Below are 25399 nucleotides of genomic sequence, written 5' to 3' on the forward strand. Positions count from 1 at the left end.
GACAAGGCTAGAAGCCTCATTAGCTTGTTGAGCGTTACGTGGGAGAGATATTAATGTAGTTGCAGCACGTAGTACTTTAAACAAAATATGCATTATCCAGAACCCATAAAAAGAGAGAGAAGACAATGATGTGCTATTCATACCCTGCTCCTGCCTCTGTTGATGCCGGTGGTAGCAGTCCTTGATGAACAATTTGTGTGTCATCTATTAGTTTGATCATACAAAAGTTATTATGCTGGATAACCAATCTGAAATAGCTCATTTTTCTTTTATAAGCTATAATACAATAACATTAATTTCTAGTTACCTGCCTACATAGGAAAGCCCTATGGGATTTTATAGAAAATTAGAGCATTTCTTTAGGTTTTCAGATCCATCCCTGCTACAGCATTTTACACGATAGCTTAAAAAAACCCTATCTGTCTATTAAATTCAATAGGCCCGATTCTCCACCCACAACACCAGTTTTACACTGACATGTCATCACTGGAGCCCCTCTGTCATAGAACTGTTATAACAGAGCACAGAAAGAGTCCTTAAACACTTTTAAAGTAATTCCTATTGAATTTATATAAAGCACTTTGAAATTCTTTAAGACTTTTCTTTTTAATCAGAGTAGTAAAGGAAGGATTAGATTCCATTTTATTTTGAAAACCTATGTACCAGGACTGAATCAAACATGATTTTTCTAATAGTGATCAAAGCACTTAAAATGGGGATTTAGAATGGAAGTCCTGACACAACCTTTATCCGAGTGTTACAACTATATAATACGCTATGATGTATTCTTAGTGTAATTACCACAGGGAACAACAACGATGTCAGTCTGCTATTCAATACCCACACCGCATTTTAAAAAGTCTATGCTCAGGGGAAATAATGGAGTTCTGCATGACATATTCTTGTTCCTTTCAGAGTCAAATCAAATCTGAAACTACAGCCAAGCAAATAAAAAGAACAACAATATGGCATCCGATCTGCTAATTCTCTAAATCCAAATTAAAGCAAGATCATAGTTTTAAGGAATGATGCCATTCACCATACCCAAAGCTGCAGCCTCAGTCTTTATTTCCTTAATAATTCCTATTTTGTAACCATGAAGTGAGAGGGATTTTGCAGCATACGCCCATGGTACTGAAGATGCACAGAGGGACATTTCAGGACTGGTTTTACACTTAGTAATAATCATAGTTTAAAGTGTCAGGAAGTTTAGGAGATTAGTGTGTTATGGAAGCAGTTTATGAAGGTGTTTTTGTTAGAACTTTCAAATAGCAATCTGGTGAGATAAGCTATGAGCAGCTTTACATTAAGCTCTGTTACAGCAGTTAAAGTTCGAGAGAGAAGTAAAGAGACCCCAGATATTAATTTACCTAAAGAGCAGCTGCTTAGAAAACACTGCAATGTGTCATACATACCTAGGGTAATAAAATCACAGAACGATAAAAGAGCAACCAGTTTCGGGGCACATTTTCTTCTTTATGCATGTGTGTAACTTCCATTAACATTAATTGGAGTTATGTCCATGCATTGAAAGGAGATAAAACAGTATGTGACTTAATACATGTGTATAAAAAGTAAATCTTTGTTTTACGTCTCTTTTGAAAAGTGCCAGATTCTAAGACTACAATTATATGATCACATTCTATTCAAGTGAGGTTAAAAATGCATAAGCCTATCCCATTTCAAACCCTGCCTTAGAGAGCAATGTAACACTTGAAAATTGATTTTTATTTTGTTATACCACTTCCCTCTACATTTTTCTCCAATTATTCAAGTTGTACCACTTAGAGTAGGGTTTGAGGATTACAGTGGAAGTAAAAAGCATGGCAGGATCCCACAATGCATTTAATAGAGACTGCAAAGACACCATTGTTATGGATTGTTGCTGTATGCCATTTAGTGTGTGCAGTGTAGTTTTAGCTGTGTCAGTTCCAGGATAGTAGAGAGACAAGGTGGGTGAGGTAATCTCTTTTGTTGGACCCACTCTGTTGGTGAGAGAGGCAAGTTTTCGAGTCACATCGAGCTCGTCTTCAGGGCTGGGAAAGATACTCCAAGGATCACAGCATCCTCTTTTTTGTCCTAGGACAAAAGTTTGTCTCACCAACAAAAGTCGGTTCAATAAAAGATATTACCTCACCTACCTCGTGTCTCTAATTTAGTGTCTGCAGTATTTCATCTCAGAAGAGCTGCATTTCAGAATTTGGTAGAGTGATCTCTTTTAATAATCCACATATCAATTTGTTAATTTTTTAAAAGGATGTTAAGCATCAGAGGGGTAGCCGTGTTAGGCTGGACCTGTAAAAGCAGCAAAGGCATCTGACGAAGTGGGTATTCACCGATGAAAGCTTATGCTCCAATACATCTGTTAGTCTATAAGGTGCCACAGGACTCTTTGCCGCTTTTAAAAGGATGTTGACACCCCTTCGGATGAGAGATGTTTTAAATATTTACAACACACAAAATATTCTGAGGAGACTTGCATGTACTCCTATTGCTCTTCTGTACTTTCCCTCTGTTAATCTAGTAGAATTTAGAACAAAAATCAATTTTTAAAAGTAAAATAAAAATTATTATTAATCACTTTTCAGTGCTGTCACTGTGCTCGTATTTATTATATGAGAAAAATAAATGTAGCAAGGTTTCTGTACCTATTACGACGATTGTTGATCAGATTAAAAATGGTACAGTATTTCTGCACTTATCAATAGGAAATAAACTATCCATTTAACGAATGAAATAAGCATATTTTAAATTTACTCTTTCCTATCCTCATTTACTATTTTAGAATGTGTGAAACAGAAGCAAATTTCAAACCAGAAACTGAAATGGTAAATAAGACTGCCTGATCCTCTGCTCTTCACTGAAGTAAAGCAGGAGTCAAATCAGTGGAATCACACCACCATAAAGTTGGTGTAAGTGACAGGAGAATCAGACCAGATATTTCTAATGAAATGCTGAGGTGAAGCAGAACCAGCGTGGTTCCACTGTACAAGAATGGGGGAGAAGATATAGAGAGCACATTTGCTGTGGTCTTGCAGTGGTTGTCATGAGAGCTTCTTGCATGTGTTCAGGTAAAGGAGCTTGGGAGCCAGGTGGGGTACATCTAAGCAATAACAACCCTCTGTTTCTTTCACACACCACTGGATGGAAGGGGCACTAGAGTCATAGAACCTATTCACGGTACAGGTTATAGATTGGGGGCAGGATTCTTCCTGCTTTGGCCCTGTAGAGTACTCTGGCAACCAATCCATTGATTTAGGCTGCGTACTGGCTTGCTATGAGGATTTAATATAATTAAAGATTAACAAAATAATGTAGGGGCTCTGTTCTGAATATTGGTAAACTTTACACTTGCAGAAAATAAAAAAGAGTCACTGATACGTTGTAGTACACTGCTGCACATATGACATGTAGGAACTGGCCAGGCATGTCTTTAGGGAAAGATTTCAAATGTAGCAAGAAAGGTACAAAGCCTCCAGCAATGTGATCTATTTCACAATATGTCATGTAAGAACCACTCAAACTCTAAATCCTTAGTCCTATTTTATCAGATTTCTTGGAGATGCTTCCACTAAAGCAGCAAACATATACCATTGTCAATGGTGCTATCCAATGCTTTCAAGCAAGAAGCGGAGTATCTTCTCTTAAAGGCACAATGAAGATCTATTGTAAATTCTCAAAGACAGGATTTTTGGTGTGTAAGGGCCCTGAACATTGGGATTTTTATAGCAAAGGAGTCCTGTAGTGAAACCCTGGTCCTGTTTTAAGTCAACAGCAAAACTCCCATTGACTTCAAGGGACCAGGATTTCAGACAGACAAATCATGTATGTTTGGAATAAGATCAGGTGCTTTGACAATGCCTAAGGGGGATACTGTAAGAGACATTCAGTCTCTAAATCCTGGGAATTTCCTTTTACTAATCAAACTGTTTGTTCAAGACAACAAATAACTCCAGCAATAGGACATATATACCTGATGGAGAAGAAAAGCCTGCTTGTGCGGAGTATGTGGGAGAAATTGGTTAACGTCACTTTATCTTTACTTAAAGGTTGACCCTGCAATGCTGCCGAAGTTGGTGTCACTTAAGTGCTGGGTACACATTCACTGATGCATTTTTCAAATGAACAAGGGTGGCAGAATCTGGCCTCATGTGTAAATGGTTACTTTCTGTACGGAATGAGGAAAGGGGAAGGCAGGAAAGGTCTTATCCAAACTAAAGCAGTTGAGCAAACACGTAATTTTCACTTATTCCTGTAGTTTAACTTAAGTAAACCCCAGGTGACCACTGAATCCAATGATACTGCTTACACAAATCAAGGGAATAAGATTTGTCCTAAAGTCTTAAACATTATCACATGTCAAGCACCTTGAGGCAGGGACCTTGTCTGCTTATATATACACAGCTAGACACTTTGTGTGTGTGCGCGTGCATGCAGGTGTATAAAGTGTCTTGCATGTATATGGCATATAAATAAAAATAATATTAAATGTCACTTAAATAAAACCATAAATAATAAGAATAAGAATTGTGAAAGACAAATGGTCACTTAGCAAATAGAGTCTACATAAAAAGGCCAAAAATTTTAATAATCCCCTCAAATGTAAACAATCGATCCAAGAAAGGAGAAAAAGAATTAAATCAGTATAGAATCATAGAATATTAGGTTTGGAAGAGACCTCAGGAGGTCATCTAGTCCAATCCGGACCAACACCTGCTAAATCATCCTAGCCAGGGCTTTGTCAAGCCGGGCCTTAAAAACCTCTAAGGATGGAGTTTCCACCACCTCCCTAGGTAACCCATTCCAGTGCTTCACCACCCTCCTAGTGAAATAGTGTTTCCTGATATCCAACCTAGACCTCCCCAACTGTAACTTGAGACCATTGCTTCTTGTTCTGTCAACTGCCACCACTGAGAACAGCCTAGCTCCATCCTCTGAGGAACCCCCTTTCAGGTAGTTGAAGGCTGCTATTAAATCTCCCCTCACTCTTCTCTTCTGTATACTAAATAACCCCAGTTCACTCAGCCTCTCCTTGTAAGTCATGTGCTCCAGTCCCCTAATCATTTTCATTGCCCTCTGCTGGACTCTCTCCAATTTGTCCACATCCCTTCTGTAGTGGGGGGACCAAAACTGGACGCAATACTCCAGGTGTGGCCTCACCAGTGCCGAACAGAGGGGAATAATCACTTCCCTCGATCTGCTGGCAATGCTCCTACTAAGATAGCTCAATATGCTGTTGGCCTTCTTGGCAACAAGGGCACACTGCTGACTCATATCCAGCTTCTCATCCACTGTAATCCACAGGTCCTTTTCTGCAGAACTGTTGCTTAGCCAGTCGGTCCCCAGCCTATAGCGGTGCATGGGATTCTTCCTTTCTAAGTTCAGGACTCTGCACTTGTCCTTGTTGAACCTAATCAGGATTTCTTTTGGCCCAATCCTCCAATTTGTCTAGGTCACTCTGGACCCTATCCCTACCTCCAGCGTATCTACCTCTCCCCCCAGCTTAGTGTCATCTGCAAACTTGCTGAGGGTGCAATTAATCCCATCAGCCAGATCATTAATAAAGATGTTGAACAAAACTGGCCCCAGGACCGACCCCTGGGGCACTCTGCTTGATACTGGCTGCCAACTAGACATGGAGCCATTGATCACTTACCCATTGAGCCCGACAATCTATCCACCTTTCCATCCACCTTATAGTCCATTCATCCAATCCATACTTTAACTTGCTGGCAAGAATTCTGTGGGAGACCATATCAAAAGCTTTGCTAAAGTCAAGATATATCACATCCACCACTTTCCCCATACAGTGCCAGTTATCTCATCATAGAAGGTAATCAGGTTGGTCAGGCATGACTTGCCCTTGGTGAATCCATGTTGACTGTTCCTGATCACCCTCCTCTCCTCCCAGTGCTTCAAAATGGATTCCTTGAGGACCTGCTCCATGATATTGTCAGGGACTGAAGTGAGGCTGATCCTTCTGTAGTTCCTCGGGTTCTCTTTCTTCCCTTTTTAAAATATGGGCACTATATTTGCTCATATCATTCACCTTGTTTTTTCAGTACAGTTTTCTACTTTCCTTCTTCCAAATCATACAAGTTAATCTGTCTTTCCAAAAGATACGCTCTTTTTTTTTACCAGTATCTCATAGCTGTAAAGAATATATCATTGTAAATGATAGATTTCAATTTAAGTTTCCTTGACTAAAGAGAAACATTCTATTCTTCTGGTTTAAGCTGCTGAACAGAACATTATTTTATTTCTCTAATGCTATGAGATATCCTTGTCTTCAGCAGCTTTTAAGATTTTAGCTTGATTCCCGAAATACAAAAGGGTTATAAAAACAGTGAAATTTGAAGTGTTATTCTCTTATCAGGAGTCTGAAGAAAGGATTTGGGATGGATATGGTAGCTTATCTGTATATATGATTTATAAGCTTGTTTTCAGTTTCCGGGACTAGTAATATAATTTCTGTATCAGTAAATGACAGAAGCAAAATATACAAATAAGGTTATAAAAATCCAGAAGTCTAGTAGTAATGCTCTGCATTGCCAGGGAGGGGAAGATAAATTTGAATCCTAGTCTCTTGCTGCATAAACAGTTAGGAGCTGCAGGACAATGTCAAGAGGATGCATTCAGCCAATCTGACATACCTAACCGCTAGGGAATACTTAGGTGCTGAAGCTGTCAATAAATAGCACTATCTGAGTCAGTGCTACATCAGTGCTACTTGAAGCGTGCTGTGCTCTTGAATATGCCATCTTTCACATGAGATACAAAAGGCCTTAACCATTGGTGGTCATTAAAAACGTCATGGCACTTTTCGTATGAGCAGAGGTGCTAACTATGTCCTGATTAAATCCTAGCTCAGATACTGTCATAATTACAATCTGCCCACTTAAATTCCACCTGCCTTTTCAGTCAGACCCTTCTCTGTTTTTCGTACTTGGGGAGCATTCTTGTTAACAAGCTAATGCATTGCACCACAGAGGTAACCTCAATTAATAAAGTATAAGTATTAAATCAAGCTAACATCAAATAAGACTGATGTTTAATGTTTTGGATTTTAACTGTTTAGCAAAGGGCTCTATATCCCAGTGGAAATCCTCCTTCTCAGGCAGTCTAGACACCGCAAAACAAAAGATTTTTTTCCCAAAAATGTATTATGGTGAAAGGACACACACACAAACTTTCATCCTTTAACACAATTGATCTCCATATACAAATCCACAACCACATACATTTCAAAAACTCATCTGTGTTCTGTAAATAAAACAAAATAATCCATTTTACCTGCACAGGAGATGAATGAGCTGGAGTGTGCATCTGAGCCAAAAGCAGGTTTCTTCTTCAGATTATCTTGTAAAATCTTTTCATCAAGAATTTTCGCATCCTTTCCCTTGTGGATTGTTTCTCTCTCTCTCTCTCACTGTTACCTGCCTATCAAATCTACTCTCTTTCCATTTCCAAATTCTTGAGCAGAATATTAATGAAACTAAGTCAAGATTTCAGATTCCTTTCTTTTCTCACCCATACCATTTTCACTCATGTCTGGGCAAGAACAGCCCGGAGTTTCCTTTCAATCTACAATTTTCCACAATAAAAGGAATTTATTCAAAATCTGATATGTATTATCTGCCTACAAACACTGACTTTAACTGGTGAGCGCATTTAAACAAAAGCCTTTTCTAATTCTGCATTAGAATGTAATGTCTGACCTTTAGTAACGAACATGGACTCTACGTTCCTGTCCTTTTTGAGTTATAAACTCTTAATGAATCAATAAGAGAACTCTAAGCTCTCCAAATAAAGCTTAGAATTTAAAATAATATTTGAAAAGTGTGACTGATCAGACATATGCCATAAATGAAGCTCCTTTATTATCCCATAAACATCTGGTGTAAATCGGCACTTCCACATATGAACTCCTGACTGTTACAAAGAGAACTAGTCTGTAATAATGCTCCCAGTCAAGGCCTTCAGATCATTTGAGAATATTAATGGCCCTTTCTCATCATAGTACTGTAGTGAAACTGTTTAGGTAGCTAACATATCAGCTTCAAGGAGTTTGACTGGAAGAAACCTCAGCCTGTAAAAGTGTAATGATCAAAAGGCTAACATTTTACACTTTTATGGTCAGTAAGATGAAAACGTATGTTCCAGCACTTACTCATGACTATCCACGTAGGGGGCAAACTCACTCCCCTTCTCTGCAGGTGCAGACGGCCTCCAGGGGCAGAACTGGCTGTGTTTCATTCTGCAAAGGATGTTTGGGTGATTTTGCACTGATGTTGTACACTTCCTTTGCAGCATGGCACTTAGTTCTGTGGTGACTGCCTGTACAGCAGCACATGAGCTGGGTTCAAAGATCCACAGATATGTGAATCTTGCCAACTTCCCTCCCTTCACAGACAATAATAATTCACTAGGATCTGTGGGGTCTACTGCAGCCTATGGATGCAATTGTGACCACCATTTCTTGGCCTAGGGGTAAGGCGTGAAGACACCTTCCCACAGACCGTGCAATGCAGTGGAGGCCTGGGCAAATCCTGTTCACTCCTTTCACTCATGGGTGAAGACTACCACAGATACAGTGGACCAGTGCCATTCCACTGCAGAAGGAAGCAGGATTTGGGGAGCTAAGAATCAGCAACAGGAACTGCAAAGTCTAATTGTGATGCGAGTGGGTTGGCATAACAATGGTTTTCACTTAAGTTCCTACCCATGTATTGAGTGCTCAGCTACCATAGTGATTGGCAGAGTCTAAAAACCCATATACAACAAAACTGGGATGTGTGGGCTGAAGCAAGGATAGAGATTTTGCAGCTATTTGGATCATCCATGAGCTATTCCCTCCAGGCAGTTCAGTGAGGAAGACTAGCTCGAGACTGCATTTGTGGCTATGGAGTAGCTTCACTAGTGCTTCATATCCTCAAAAGGAGAGGCTGTCCTCTTTCATTCTTCCTGAGGCTCTCTCCAGTACACAGCTTCATTACTCTGGCTGTACACTTCCTCCTTAGCAATGATTAACAATGTGGACTTTTTTTTCCCAGAAGAGAGCACTGTTTTAAAAAACGGAGATACCATCATGCAATCAACAGGTTAAACAACTCTTCAGTTATTTTATGGAGAACATATATTGCAAAGGAATGTGTAGACAAAAAGGACAAGGTAGTATCTGGCAAGCTATTGTATTTAACAACTTTATTTTCTCTGTAACAGAATTACTTTGGAGATTCTGATTTTTTTACAGAATTACTTACCCCAAATCTCTGTGTCCTGGAGGGTTATAATCGTTACCCGATACCTGAAAAGCTAATCTGATAATGAGTTGTAAATTATATTCTTTCAGTTGCCTATAAAGTAAATATTTCCATTATATACCTTATGAACTATGTTAAATATTTAGTCTGGAGTGCCAGATGACAAATCTCAGATCTTTCCCCAAGATACTGTTTTTTTAAAAAAATTCCTTATAATCATTCTTTCCTTTGACTAATGAGCTGCAGAACTGAGGCTCAGAAAGCAGAGGTCAGTGGAGTCAAAATACTATAGTCAGGGTAACCTATACTCCCAAACACTGATAAATATTTAGACACCCAAGCTGATGTGAAAGTCACCCATGCTATTCTCAAACAAGGAAAGAACACTGTAGAGGAGATCTGTGTGCAAGTTTCTGCTAATAACCTATATCTATTCAATCAATTAATTAATTAATGGAGCACCAAAGCAGTTTTCAGGCAAGCAGGAAAATCAGGCCAGGCACTTTCAATCTATGGGCCAATTCCTACTTGGCTTACTCAGGGAAGTTAACGCTACTGCTTGCGTGAGAAAGATGAGCAGGAATTGGCCTTCAATAAGACACAATAAAATGAAAAATGATTTCCATAAGATTTCATAAGATTTCCATAAGATGCAACAGAAGGCAGGGGGAGATAACAAAACTAGGAGAAAAGGAAGCTGCTCGTGGCAGAGATCTATTACTAGGTATTAGATTAATTTATTATATTTCAGATTCAGGCTTTCATGGCTGTTTTAATTATTTTTGGTTTTGTATAATCTTTTAAATTGTTTTAGTTTCATTATAATTAGGTGCAACAGTGGAAGCAGTCAGTACCAGAGGTGAGATGTGTCATGGTCTTGTTCCATAAACTTTTGTGATGTACTTTTTTTTTTTGTCATCAATGGGCTCCTGTCTGAGAATGCTAGAATCCATACATTACCTGTGCTTTCACAAACTAAAAATATGCAATAATCACGAATATCTGGTGCTATTTTATAAATAAAAATGCTAAAGCAAGAACATTGGTAAGGAGAAAGACTAGCAGCAACATTGGTTATGTGCACAGTCTAATTAATATACCTATAATCTGAAGGCAAACCGCGTTACTGAACACACTGGCCATTAACATAACAAGTGCTTTTTATTTACTGAGATGCAACTCAATCAGACATCCTACAGAGGTCTAACCTCCTTTCCTTAAATAAAAGATGGTGCTTTTTCTTTTCCTACTCATTCTTTTCTTGATGATTAACTGCACAGAACACTGGGAGCCTCCCTTCAGTGCCTTGTTTAAAGTGAGAATCTTGTGTATTTAATTGCCCTGAAGCATCTGATCCTGTTCAATGCCCAGTGGACTCACTCCCATGGTACAGTATCCCACACCACCATTAAACTGCAGACTGCTTAAAAGTAACTCATTCAGATAATATATGCGCGATTGCCTAGATTATATTTCTCTCTTTATTTCCAAACTGATACAAAGATACAAACAGTTGCATTTTTTCTTTAACATAATAAAATAATCACATTAATAACAACAATAAGAGCTCAGCTATGCAAGATCATAAACCCTTTAAGTCCTGCTACCCTTCTCATCTAAGATTGTACCCCTAATAAACGTAATCATTTAATTACTCCAACAATGAATTTCTGCAGATAAATTCATTTTATTAACTAGTTTTGAACAAAGCTCTCTTGTTGGCTCAGTTTTGTTAGCCATCTGCTTCCAGAAATATTCCATATCATGGATTTCTTGGGTGATGTCTCTCCCCTCCACATTTTGCAGAAGACTGAGGTCCTGTCTGTTCTGCAAGATGCTTAAAGATTCTGTTCATTTTCATAAGAGTCGAGGTTTGCTCAGCTGTCTCTTATCCAGTATTTCCCTCTCCTGTCTCACCCCTGTTGAGCTTTGGGCATGTTTGTTGTCTGTGGATACGTCTAGAGATAGCTAGCTATAATGCAGCAGTGAAGAAATTGTTGTATTAGAGGCAAGGCTGGTTACGCTGTTATTAAGATTTACCAACACAACCCATTATAAGACCATGTTGTTAGTTGCTTATAACTTCGTCAAACATTAACAGTTTGGTCTGAAATTTTCCCTCCCAGATGTTTGCCTTAGGCTGAACTTTTTTTGGAGGGGGCGGGAAATCAGACCCCAGAGTCTCAAGTTCAGCACACAGAAATGAGGAACACATAATTAGTGTCATCCTGTGAAAAGTCTGGATGAAGTGACTTGCCAAGCATCACACAGGAACTCTGTGGCAGAGGCAGGTATAGACCCCAGTTCTCCAGAGCAGCATTCAACTTTCTTAACCATGAGTCCAGTTGGTCATCCACAGTACCTGGCTCCGCGCAGCTCCCAGGAAACTGCCAGCATCTCCCTCTGGCTCCAAGGCGTAGGGGCAGCCACAGGGGCTCTGTACACTGTCCCTGCCCCGAGAGCCGGCTCCTCAGCTACCATTGACTGGGAACCATGGCCAATGGGAGCTGTGGGGGCGGCGCCTGCAGACAGTGGCAGTGTGCGGAGCCACCTGACAGCGCCTCTGCCTAGGAGCCAGAGGGAGATATTGCCACTTCTAGGAACTGCCTGAGGTGAGTGCTGCCCGGAGCCCTCACCCTCAGCCTCCTCCCATGCGCCAACCCCGAGTCCCCTCCCATACCCAAACTCGCTCCTAGAGCCTGCACCCCCTCTCGCACCCCAACCACCTACCCCAACCCTGAGACCCCTCCTGCACTCTGAACCCCTCTGCCCCTGCCTGGAGCTTCCTCCTGCACCCCTAACCCCTCATCCCCAGCCGCACCCTAGAGCCCACACCCCTAGCCAGAGCCTGCACCCCCTCTTACACCCCAAACTCCTGCCCCAGCCTGGTGAAAATGAGTGAGTGAGCGAGTGAGGGTAGGGGAGAGTGAGTGACAGAGGGTGGGGGTATGGAATGGGCAGGCCTCAGAGAAGGGATGGGGCAAGAGCATGGCCTCAGGGAAGTTGGTGGAGGAAGGGTGTTCAGTTTTCTGCAACTAGAAAGTTGGCAACCCTATGGAGGCTCTGTATCTCCACAGTGCTTTCTCTTTTCTCTGTTCTATCTGAAAAGTAGCAGAACACAGCCACACTACTGATACTAACTGCAATGGACTAAGAAGTGAGATTTCATGCTGTGGTTGGGGAACTGTCATAAATGAATGCCGACAAAGCCAACATTAACTCAGTAAATCGCTGCAGGATTACAGTGGTTGGTCAATGTGTTTGAGAGTAAACATCTGTTCAGCCCTTTCCCCGCTTTCTACCCATGGAGACCCATCTTTGTGGTCAGTGGAAAAGGGGGAAGTGGTCTGGAATCCTTTAGAAGGAAAGGTGCTTCAGAATTAAACTGTTTCCTATGAAATTTAAAGCAATTTTCATAGACAGTTCCACTGCTGTTAGGTCTTGTCAAGGGCGTTATACAGCATACTGAGATCATTCCAGACACCAACACATGGGTGCAAGCTCTGATTTCTTGCAGCCTATTTTTAGACATCTTCTACACAAGCTCACTAGACAGATGAATGTGTTAACAGATCTATGTTACTATAGTTGCAACTGATTGATAATATTTTACACGTCAACACTGCCAAGGGATTACACCAGCTATTGGAGAAGTTCTGGCATGAAGTGAACTGCATAAAGGACTACAAAAGGATGTGTATCATCTTCAGATCAATCAAAAATAATGGAAGATGGCACCGTACTAAATTATTTCAGGTAGTACCAGTTTATCTATTCCACTGGGTGGTTTAATGGATAATTATCCACCTTGCATTGTACTCAGGAATTGTGCTCACGACTAGCAAAATACTTTAACCTATCAAATGCAAAGTAATGTGTTTTAATAATAGCTTCATATTAATATTGAACTCCCTGGAGTTAGATCTGGAAAACATGTCCTAGGTCATCCAGTCCACCTTCCTGTCAATGTGCAATTCTTCTGTAATGTTTTGCCCAGTTCAGATTTAAAAATTCCAAGGACTAGATCTGCCACCTCTCCCACTTTAAGAGACTATTTCACAGTTCATTACGTGTCAGGGAGTTTTCCCTTATGTTCAGTGTAAATGTTCCCTGCCTTAATCTGATTCCATTACTCCTATGTGAAACAACACTAAATTATGATGTGCTAGTATCCTTTAAATATCTGTCGACAGCTATGTCCTCCCTCCCACCTTCCCACCCATCCTTGCTTAGCCCAGTAATAAGTTATAAATTATGTTTGGCTCTCTTAATTGCAATCCTTCCTATAATGTGATCATTTCTGAAAATGCATGCAATGCCACAAATGTTCTTTACCCTTTATAGCGGCAGGTCAATTCCCAGCATGAAGTGGGTCTCTATCCCAAAAGGCTAAAATCTATAGATCCAATCAGTGACTGATATTAGTCCACAAGAGAACAAAATATACAAAGTGGGGTATGACCATTAAATTCAAACATCTGTTTAACAGAGAAGGTTTGAATAGTTTCATGAAAGTAGAGGCAGAGGGATCTTAGCAATTGCTAGTGGGGGCTAGTGCTCAAATCAGGCTGCAGAGACAACGGTGTGGAGATGGAAGGAAAATGGGACAGTAAAGCAGCCAGCTTGGATAGAATGGAGGAAGTAGCAGTTGATGTGGGAGGGGATGAAAGAGTTGTTTTAAGCAACCAGGGCAGGGCCAGGGAGAGAGGATGGATGACACATGGTAAGATTCACGGGAAAGAAAAGTTTAGGACCCTCATGTTGAACTGACTGTAAACAATGCAGAAGCAGACCATGTAGCATGGTAAAGAACAGAAATGGGGCAGGGAGTGGGGGAGAGGGAAAAATCAAGGAACAGTCCGCAGTTATTGGAGAAACTCAACTAAGAGGAGCTCTGAGCTACAGAGAAGATATCAGAGTTCACTGTCTAAATTTTGGGGCTATGGGCAAAACCCAACCCTCCTCCACAATAGTAAAGAATGCCGACTATTACAGTTTGCCACTAATCCTAAGGCACCACTATGTAGCTAGTGATATTAAAAAAAAACACAGCAAAACTTAGAGCTGGCACATTAGGTGTCATGAGATATCACATACAGATAATCTAAAAAACCAGCAATTGTATACCTATTGTAGTCAGACACGGAACAGTACGATCCTCACCGCTACTCCAATTTGAAGACAGGAGTAGTATCTGAACTTCACCCAGCATGAGGATGTTAATATCTATTTGTTTGTGATGGTTACTCATTTATGATTTTCCCTCCTCCTTTTCCTCTCCTTTTTCTATGTTTTCATCTCTGACTATTCTACAAAAAATATACAGTCCTGATCCCTCATTCCTTACACATCCAAAACAGCTTTACAACTTCAGATTTGAGTGCACATGGAATCTAGTATTGGGCCTGCATTTTATTATCTCTGAAAATAAAAAACTTAACAAAAAACAAGTGAAACCCAGAACTGTTTAAATGCAAATCAGATAGCACCTACCAAGTATCAATAGTTTCAAACAAATGCAAAGCACAGCCAGGAATGTTCCTATGAACATTCCTGGTTGCAAATTTCATGACAAGAATAAATCACTTATGCTAGAACATGAATTGCGGGGAGTGTGGGGGGAGATATCCGTTTGGAAAATTCAAAGGAATTTCTCATTTCCTCTAAAAACAGACTGATTAATTAGTTGATGCAAATGAAAAGTAAACTCAAACTACAGAATAATTAGTGAAGATGCAATTTAAAGTTAAAATTAGATTAAGAAGATAAAAAATTACTTGAGGCAGATGAGAGCGTGCAGCAACACAGCAGTATCAGCTGAATTGAGCCCTTGTCAGTTAAGGACTGAAAAGTTAAGCAGCTAAAATTCTTTAAACTCAGACCTGGGGCTTTGCTCAGATACTATTCAAAGGTTAGAGTTCCAATGTCCAGTGTGACCCTCTGGCTACTTATTGACCATTCATACCCTGATATACTTGAGTGTGGCCTCCCACAATGAGAGAGTTCCCTGAAGCTCTTTGGGGTTTATACCCATTTTACAATAATATAACTCCATTTACTTCAAAGGAGTTATCCTCAAGTTACACAGCTGTAAGCTAAATCAGAATCAAGTGCTTTATTTTTCACTGAAAAACTGAATAGAATAAGCTGCTACTAATAAAAAATAAGTTACACGGTCTTACAGCAGCTGCCTTGACAACGATTTTCCAGTATATAGTGTGTAATTAATTATAATTGTCTAATGTATACTTGTTGTTGTGGTTGTTTATGAAATATGTAAATATACAGGGATTGACTTCACTGGTATATAACCCTTATAGTTTCTCTTGGACATTTAGTGTCCTAATTCCTAAGACAATTCTTATTCACTGAATTGAAGCAAGCAAGTTTTGGTGTAAATCTACTGAAAATTGAGCAAGTCTGCTGAAGACAACTCAAGATAAGGAGATAAAAGAGCCAAAAGAAGCACAGCAAGGAAGATGAGAGACAAGCTTATCATGGGTATGGACTGCCTGGTTTTTTATATAACCTCCAAAGCAGTAAAATTATTGCAGAAGTAAAGTCACTGTGTAAAATGCTAATCTCCTGGCTATGGAGATTAAATCTGTTTATTAACAAATCACATGGAATCACATACAAACTGAAGATATCTGCGGTATACAAGCACATATAATTGTCATCCCACACTAGTGTAATATACAACTGTGGACAATTCCACTGAAAAACCTAATGCACTGTCCAAGTGAGGTAAATTAGAAACCATAATGGTACATTTTCCAAGTGCTGGATGGGCTTCATGCCATGCCACTCCCATTGATTATCAACAGGAGTCACATAGGTCATTATATCACAGTAAGTGAAATGAGCTGGCAGTCTTTATCCATTTTCTAATGGAAAGGTGTCCCCATTGCAAAAAAACACCAACTAAATGGCTTTCTTGGTCACCTCAGCAGGGAAGCCAATCATTGAATGGGCATGGAAACTACATTACTTCCTCACCCCTAGACATTTTTCTAGGTCAACAGTGGCACATATTTGCAGAACAGCGTGGGAAAGCTTGCACCACTATCACCCAAGTTATACCTGACAATGGCTAAAGTCTTCAGTCTCCTGGAGCCTTTCTTGAGCACTGAGGCTTTTTGGTTTTGTTTGTTTTTTTTTTAAGTAAAAAGTCCTTTGCACTGTGTAACGTCCAACTACCAAAAATACAACACAGGCCATAGGAGTTGTGATTGTAGTGTTCACCTTTTTAAAAATGAGACATTTCAGACTGCACACAGAACGAAAAAGAACCCACCCTCAGCCCTAACTCGCTTTACATTTGCTCGATAGCCATACCAAAACCTTCAAGCTGGTCAAGTAGTACAAACATCTGAATCTGCTTTTGGAGTTTGAAAACTGTCATTAGTTTTATCTATCCAATCTCCAAATCCTAAACTCAGAGGTTACTAGAGTAGGTCAATCTTGAGACTATGTTGACATTGTTGCTATTAGACATGAAAAACTAAATAACAGGGTCTGCACTGTGTCAGCGAACATTGCACATTCTTTGGTTTGTCATGCAAAGCACGAAGTCCCTGATACAGTTTAAAATGGCCTTTGTGTCAGCAAAACTTGTTTACTCGTGGAATACAAGCTTAATGCCCAAAGCATTTTTAAAAGAAATTGCATGTAACAGAGAAGGCAATGCTAGTTCCAGGCAATGGCACTGGAAATACAAAATATCACTGGCTTCACATAGCCTCTAAATTGCATATACATCACTGTAGTTACATACACATACATGTGCTTACACACAAAAACACTTTAGGAAAATTTAGGCCCACGTGTAGGAAAATAAGATTAGTCATACTGGATCAGACGAGTGGTTAACATGGTTTTATAGTCTGCTTCCACTGGAAGCAAATACCCAATACTTTGAAAAAGTGAGATGTCCCTCCTAATGTACACAGGTAAGATCTGTGGTGTTTTACACCCACTTTCATAAGTGTAAAATGAAAACACCAAGTATAAGGCAATGGAGAATCAGGCCCAAAAGGGCTATCCATGAGGGTGGACTGCATAGACCAGGAGTAAAGAAAGGTATAATTCTCAGGGGTGCAGATCCACTCCATGTCTTTAGTATCTATCTCTGTGATGAAGCCAGTTCACGTGAGTTTTAAACTATGGAGACCAATCTAGCCTGGAAAGACTACTTGAGGTGAGCATCTGGAGAGAGCATCTGGCAGGAGTAGCTTGTTAAACTGCTGAGTGGTAGTACTGTAGCTCTGCAGTGGCAGAAAGGAGAGGAGTTGTTCTCTAGTATCGTCTGTGCCCAGGAGACTCCTGAACCAGATACGGGTGAGGGAAGAAGAACAACTTGCTAATTATCTGCTTGTCCTGTTTGGATGAGGTCTGTGCTTGTGCCCAGGACTTTAACCAGTACCTATTTTTGTTTGTTTTGTCCATTTGATCTAGGCACAAGGAAGCTGCCCTGTGTTTATTTTCTCATTTGGACCTATGGCCAAGGGTGCCTACCCTATGACTGTCCTATTTTCCTTGGACTGAGAGGAGAATGTCTTTTCTTCTGTCAGGGCCTGTTACCCCAAAGCCCCCAGAGCTGGCATCTACTCTTTTGCTTCTGCTTTTATTTGTTGTTTAATATAGTAATTGTATTATTTAGCCCCAAGAAGCATTTTGGTTTACAGCTTGTAAAAAAGATACTATACAAAATAAAGGTTTCAGAGTAGCAGCCGGGTTAGTCTGTATCTGCAAAAAGAAAAGGAGGACTTGTGGCACCTTAGAGACTAACAAATTTATTTGAGCAGTCTCTAAGGTGCCACAAGTCCTCCTTTTCTTTATACAAAATCAAGGTATATTGTATTGTTACAACTTGAAATTCTAATCAGCTGATCTTTGTTACAAAATTCCAAGGCCAAAAGCTTCAAAGAAACTTGTTTCTTTGTTGCTGTGGTATCTGATTTTTCAAGATAAACATGGTATCTTTCAAAGGCTGAGAGATGATTATCGACATGCACCAAAGTACATCTTACATCTTTGGAGTGGCGTTTCTTCTTGAGCCTACTGATAAAATCCAAGCAGACTATGAGGCTGAGTGGTAGATCTGGTGGGATTGAACATTTGAGTAATCCTTTGGTTTCACTATTAAGCAACTGTATATACAGTTATATCATATAGTTTGCCTGACTTAGTGCACAGATGTTAATATATATTTATTCTTTGATGGATTTGAAATCTACCAGATTTATGGCTTTTTCACTATTTTTTGTGAAAATATGTTTTGCCTACTATATTGGATGCCTGACTGAAGGTATCCTGCTCCACATTGCTGTCCCACAACCAAATGCACTTGCAATTTTTAGGGCTTTAAGCAGGTGAAGGGTTGTGGGTAGGAAAGTGGAATCCAGGAGGTAAATGACAGCTTTGTAATGGCAACAACTGTAGTATCTTAACTCCTGTGGCTGCTACTACTAGCTGGAAGAGCAGCTGCACTTTTGCTGTGGGATGAAGTCTCTGGTTAACTCAGATCTCTCCAGTCTAACAAAAATTAGGAAATGCTGATGTGAACTACAAGACTTTGGATGCAATTTCACAATTTCAGATAAGAAAGGCACTGAAACAGCCTGCCTCTGAGCAAAAGGGATTAACATGTGAGCACATGGAGAAGCCATTGAAGGGGAGAGAGACTGTCACGAGTATTCTAGAGTTAAAAATATACTGAAATAGTTTTCTTACACATTAACCTTGAAAGCTGTTCTGTATCTGCTTGTGCACTCAGACTCTAAGAATCAAGGTGCTGACAACCTAAAGGTTAAAATGTAACAAGTCATGCTTTAACATTTTAGGATAAAGGCTGTCTTAAATTCCAGACACGTTTTCAATAGGTGTTTTGCACTTCAGTAACAGACAGCAATATAATGCTGCCCTTCTTAAAGTAGCATAATTATATAAAACTGAATCCAAGATGAAAGGAGTATGACTGTTGTGGTGCATAACAGGGTTTTTTGATTCACCATTGCTCTGAAAATAATTTCATCACCCTGTTTGCCGCGATCTACAGAGACCCCTTACTGTAACAGTAAGTGTACTATTTCAGTTCATTGTGGCATGCAGTGTAGTTGTAGAGATGTCATTCCCAGGATATTACAGAGACAAGGTAGATGAGGTAGTATCTTTTATTAGAACAACTTCTGTTGATGAAAGAGACTAGTTTCTAGCAGCACAGAGCTCTTCTGTGGCTCGAAAGCTTGTCTCTCTCACCAACAGAAGTTGTTCCAATAAAAGATATTTCCTCACACACCTTGTCTCTCTTATTTTAGCTAAGGAAGATACCATGACAGTTTCCACTAAAATGCTGCTATTTACAAGTAATTAACAGTATGGAACTTGTGGTGGAATTGTGTTGATTGCAAATGGTAAATGGCAACATTTTCATGATGAACATTTTCAATAGTACAGTTTAAAGCCAATTTAATAAAGGTCACAACCTACCATCAATTCACATGCAGTTCCATGGGATGAATAATGACAGGACATAGTGCCTTAGAGTCTAAACAGTACTGGGGCTACAGTAAGCTATTTGCAATCTATAACTTGCTGTCGGGGTCAGTGGGCTGGCAATTATGTTATTTTCTTCCTCTGCACTCCACAGTCATAGACATCTATTCCTTGGTTATGGCTGTCTGCATTCCACTACTTGCCCTGTCCTCTGCCACTGTCTTCTGACATTGTCAAAAGGTCTCTAGTTTTTCATTCTGTTGTGTGCGTCAATTAGCTCAAATCTTTATCTTGCAACAATTTTTGTTAATTATTTGTGTTACCCCAGCACCTAGGAGCCCTAGTTATGGACCAGGACCCCATTGTGAAAGGCACTGTAAAAATACAGAACCAGTGACATCTATAGTTTTAATCACTGATACCTACAGGTGGTTGCAAATTTGAAGTTTCTATTTCAAGTTTTACTGTGGAGTTGGAGCAGATGGGGAAAAGTCCCTAGGCTTAATTCCCCTCTTACACTGCTGTAAATTAGGATTAACTCCATGGAAGTAGATAATGTTACACAGGTATAAGTGAGAGGAATTAAGATGGTATTAGTGAAACAAAATTAATGTTGCTGAGTTATACACATTTATCCAAAAGATTCCCTAGTGGTGACTGCATTAAAAATATTGGGTTTCTCTCCATTGACCGACTTTCATATTAACATCACTACATTTGTGGTTTGTATTTCTCTGATTTTATTCTGCTCTGGTTCAGTTTAACTCTCAATTCCTGTATTTTACAGTGTATCTCCTCTCTTAGGTCCATTCCCATGTCTATAATCATCATAAGATTATCTGAGACTCTTGTCTATGCTGTGAAATGCTATTGAGTTGCAGGAAATAGTTACATCATGGCACACTTCTGTGACATAGTTAAACTCAATCTGCTCCCACAGTACCGCAGAAATGTAGTTTCAATAATTGTGTTCCTGGACTGTGCTACAACCTTGGCCATTGCAAACGTGAAGCATGATTCAAAAACACAGTTAAAACACAGTTTGGTCCCATTTATGCTGGAAGATTGAACCACTTTTTAAACTGCAGCCCACAACACAGTAGCTTTTATTGTGTAGTGGGGGGGATGTAATTTAAATTGAGGTGAAATTTCTCTCCCCAGCAGAGCTGAAAGGATGCATTCAAGAGGACAAGGTGTGAAGAACCTTGGAAGGGTCCAAGAATCCCTTTAGCTGTTTTACTTTTCATATTAAAATATTTCTAATTTTTCCAATCTCAATCTAAAGTATAAAAGTAAAATAATCCAAGTAAATCATACTCAAAAATAGTTTCATAAGCACTCATTCATTAAGGCTTTAAAAAAAGACAGATTTATTGATATTTGCTTATCATATTTAATAGTAGCTTTAAAGTTATTCTTGATAAAGTCATATTCACTAATATAGTCTTCTGAGCTATTTGGGAAGATACACTAATTTAGCTAGATGTCGGTCTCAAATTATCTACACAGAAAGAAACAAGGAATATTTGTACGCAGTTATATTAAACTTTTTTCTCAACTCGGATATCCATATTCTGCACTCTAGTAATTGGAAGCTTTGAGCACGAATCTAATGTAGCCTTAGATCAAGCAGCTCTGTCTGACAACGTGAAACGAACTTATGCAACCAGCTGGTAAACACCAAACCATAAATATGGAAGAGATGAAACCATAGGTGGTTAATTTACAAACTTAAAAAAAACAAACAAATACTCAATAAAAAGGTATTGAAATTGCTGTTTATTCCACACACACAAATTTTCTTCAAGTGAGTAAATAAACTCAGCTGCATTGTGTGATGATTCCATTAACCTTGCAATCAAGCATTAAATTAAACTGCCTAATTCAGATTTCCTCTCCTGCTGCAGGGGGAAATGTACCTTGTGAGGGCTATGTTTTATGCTAATAGAGCTAATGTACAAAATCTTCTCTACTAGCCATCTACAATTCATGAGATAACACAAGTAAGTAAAACAAGTAAGCAAACTGCAAAAACTCCTTTGGGAATTCTTTAACTAAATAACCGTTTAGGTGTGATTTGCTATATTTTCATACTGGGTTCTCTCATGGTATTCAGTTTACAGCTATTTATGGTGAGCTAAATTTAATCTTCATACATATTTTCTAGGTAGACTACTTGAGCAACACTGCATGATCATTAACCTCTGTTCATAGATGGAGTAGACTCTTTAACCCTTTGTTGTATCATTTTATTAGATTACCCTTCATTGCAGTAAAAGTTCAGTTGAGAAATGGATTAAAATTTAGGATTTGTCTACAGAAAACATTACTACATCACACGCCAGGGTGTGAATCTGCAGTGCTCCAGGTTGCCTCACAGTAACATCCCATGTGGACGCTGCTACAGAACGCTGAAAGTGCAGTAATGTGCTTTGACAAACACCCATTTCAAACAGCAACATGTCAAAGTGCACTATGGAACTTCCAGTGTGCTGTGCAGTGTCCACATGGGACATTACTGAGCAGCAAGCTAGTGCCCTGTCACATTGTGACAAGCCCTTGGTTTTAATCCCATGTTTTAAATCAGAGGTGGGCAAACTACGGCCCGTGGGATCGTCCTGCCCGGCCCCTGAGCTCCCGGCTGGGGAGGCTCGCCCCAGCCCCTCCCCTGCTGGTCCCTCTCCCCCGCAGCCTCAGCGTGCTGCGTCGCCAGTGCTCTGGCCCACCGCTCCTGCTGGGCAGCGCGGTGGCGTGGCTGGCTCCAGCACGCTAAGGGGGTGGGGAACGGGGGGGGAGTCTCGGGGGGCAGTCAGGGGACAGGGAGCAGGAGCGGTTGGATGGGACGGAGGTTCTGGGGGGATGGTCAGGGAACAGGGGAGGTTGGATAGGGGATGAGGTCCCAGGGAGGGGGCGGTCAGGGGGCAGTTAGGGGCGGAGGCCCGGGAGGGGGCGGTCAGGGGACAAGGAGAAGGGGGTTTGGATGGGTCGGGTGTTCTGAGGGGAGCAGTCAGAGGGCGGGAAGTGGGAGGGGGCAGATAGGGGGTGGGGTCCAGGCTGTATGGGGAGACACAGCATTCCCTACCCGGCCCTCCACAGAGCTTTGCAACCCTGAGGTGGCCCTCAGGACAAAAAGTTTGCCCACCCCTGTTTTAAATGCTCAAGGAGCTTTTTTCAAATCACAGACTCAAATTTTTCAAGATACACAGGCGTTGCTGAGCTTAATGTTGCAACACTTAACTGATTTAGAAGCCTTAATCTCATTTTTAGAAGCGATTTAGATAAGTAGGACCCTAACTCCCATCAGCTGTCCATGGGATTTTGGATCCTAAGTGCCTAAATCCCTTTTGATATTGTAGGCTCCTAGATACATTAGGCATTGCAATACTGAGCACAGCAACACCAAAATACCTTTAAACTCTGGGTCTTAGCCTCTAGCAGAATGCACTGAACTTCTGTTTAAGACAGATAGGCAAATACAACTACTATATTCTAATTAGAAAGGATTTAATCAAACTATTCGTAATAAAGCCACAGCATATGGGACTAAGTGTAATCTATCGAGTGCTCATGACCCTGTTTTGCTCCTGAATCAGCAACATGAATCCAACCTCCAGTACTTGTATGGTTTCTTCTTCCAACTTAAGTTATAAGATTCATTTTCATAATAACCCTCCTTCTCTCCCCCATTCTCCTTAGTTTCTAATTATGAGGATGATGAAAGCTCTTTCACCAAATGTGTTCTTTGGTTTCTCTGTAACAAGTTACTACTAGCAAGTAATTGCCTTTTCTTTTGCAATGTGACATGATTCCTCTAACTGGAATTTATTTAAAGCTGAAATAAAAAGCTCTTGTAAGAAATAAGAAAACCACACACAGGCAGGCTAGATTTCAGGCAAGTGACTTAGCACATAGAACTCAGGAAGATTTTCAGACCAAATGAAAGTATGACAGATGCTGTAAACACTAAAGGGGGAGGGAATCAACAGCTCCCTAAAAAGTTTTTAGTATTTTTGAAAATATTATTATTTATTTGTATTGTAGGAGTGCCTAGGAGCCCTAGAGTCATGGGCAAAGACTCCATTGTGCTAACAGTCTTCAGCTTCCTTGTCAGTTCCCAAGCCTTATGTCATTCACAAACAACCCTATCTGACCAATTAGAAGTGGTGTTAAGTAGAAATGGGTCTAAGCTTCAAAATTCAGCACAAGATATGAACTCCTGAAAAATATAGGCATGTTCTGGCCCTAAAGCAGTGACTGCTTACAGAGAACTAAACTGAATTTCTTCACAGTGTTTAGGTGTTTGAATTCAACCTTTTTGTTCTGCTCCTTTTCTAGTATTAAAGAAGCATCAAAAGAAATCCATTTCTGCTCTCCTCAAAAACCACACCTAGATTCTCCTATACTTATATACCCTTATTAATCTAGTTGTCACCAACCAGAAGATCTCAACCACAGCAAATGAAGTCTATTACAGTATGTTCCAGGAAACGTTTACCGTTAGCAGTGAAAAAAACATTTGCTAATTTCAAAATCTGGTTAAAAAGTGAAGCTCAGTATCCACATATACTACTTAGGGGCACTTTATGGAAGCAATGAGGCAAACTCACAGGCCATGCATGGGCCCTTCTGCAGATGTTCTCAGTGCAAAGGCTAGGTTCAAGCAATAGATCAACTGCTTATGTTAAATTTATCAGGCACAATGGTTGGGAGGGGATAGGAAGTCCTTCGAATCAAATCCTGTTACAAAGCAAAAGTTTTTCTACTCATCACAACCCTAGCTATGTACATGTCACATATCTTCTCCAGAAGTTTCCTTTTTGATCAACCTCCTTAGATTCTCTTTTCTCCAGTTAATCATGTTCCTTTTAATAACCTGACAAAGCCCTTATACCAGGCTTTGGGCTTGATTCTCCTCATTGAAGTTAATAAAGTGAAAGTGAGAAGAGAATTGTGCCTTTCTTTTTCAAGTCTAATGTATTAAACGTAGAATTTTTTAAATATGCTTTTGTTCTTTCCAGCTCAGAAAAACCCACTTGAGAAACCCACATTACAATCAGAGGACAATATTTTAAAGGGTTTACGCTGTGTCTCTTCCCTTTTCCTAACGCATTAAGTGGTACACAGCATTAGAGATCCTTACAACCACATAGTCAACCACTGAAATCCCACTACACAGCTATTTACCTGAATTTCAACATGCATTAGCAGCTGCAAATTATGACACTGTAAAAAGGCACAATCTAAACATTCATTTGCTTGACACAAGCATACCTGTCAGCATCTCCTAGTCCCAGTGAGGTGTTACGCTGCAGTGTCTCCCGCACTGCAGCCATCCCATCTGGTAGCCGATTCAGTCTTCGAGTGTACAGGCCCAAACCACCATCAGTCATGTACCTTTAAAAAACAAAATAAGATATCAAGATATCAAAGGTTCAGTAAAACAATCTGTAAGCACTTCCACACTTTTGGTGGTGTTTATATATCCATTTTATACCTAGTACTCAGATACGGAGCAAGCTTTGCTCTCAGTTACTCCAGAGTCATTTTGTTGAGTTCTGGCCCAGAACTCAGCCCTCCCCATTCTCTTTTCCACCCCAGGGCAAAATGAGACCAATATGAAGAAGGAGGAATACAATTTT

General features: G+C 40.1%; 1 protein-coding gene across 6 annotated transcripts in view; it reads right to left on the reverse strand.

The window, feature by feature from the left end:
* NAV2 (neuron navigator 2) overlaps positions 1-25399 on the reverse strand; it is a 679973-nt gene that overhangs the window by 90204 nt on the left and 564370 nt on the right. For all 6 annotated transcript variants that reach the window (XM_073347852.1, XM_073347851.1, XM_073347849.1 and 3 more), the window contains one exon: positions 25032-25154. In XM_073347852.1, the coding sequence (XP_073203953.1) occupies positions 25032-25154 (123 nt within the window). The remainder of the gene's footprint in view (positions 1-25031; positions 25155-25399) is intronic.

This window comes from Lepidochelys kempii, chromosome 6 (genome assembly GCF_965140265.1).
Source record: "Lepidochelys kempii isolate rLepKem1 chromosome 6, rLepKem1.hap2, whole genome shotgun sequence".
Taxonomy (NCBI): Eukaryota; Metazoa; Chordata; order Testudines; family Cheloniidae; genus Lepidochelys; species Lepidochelys kempii.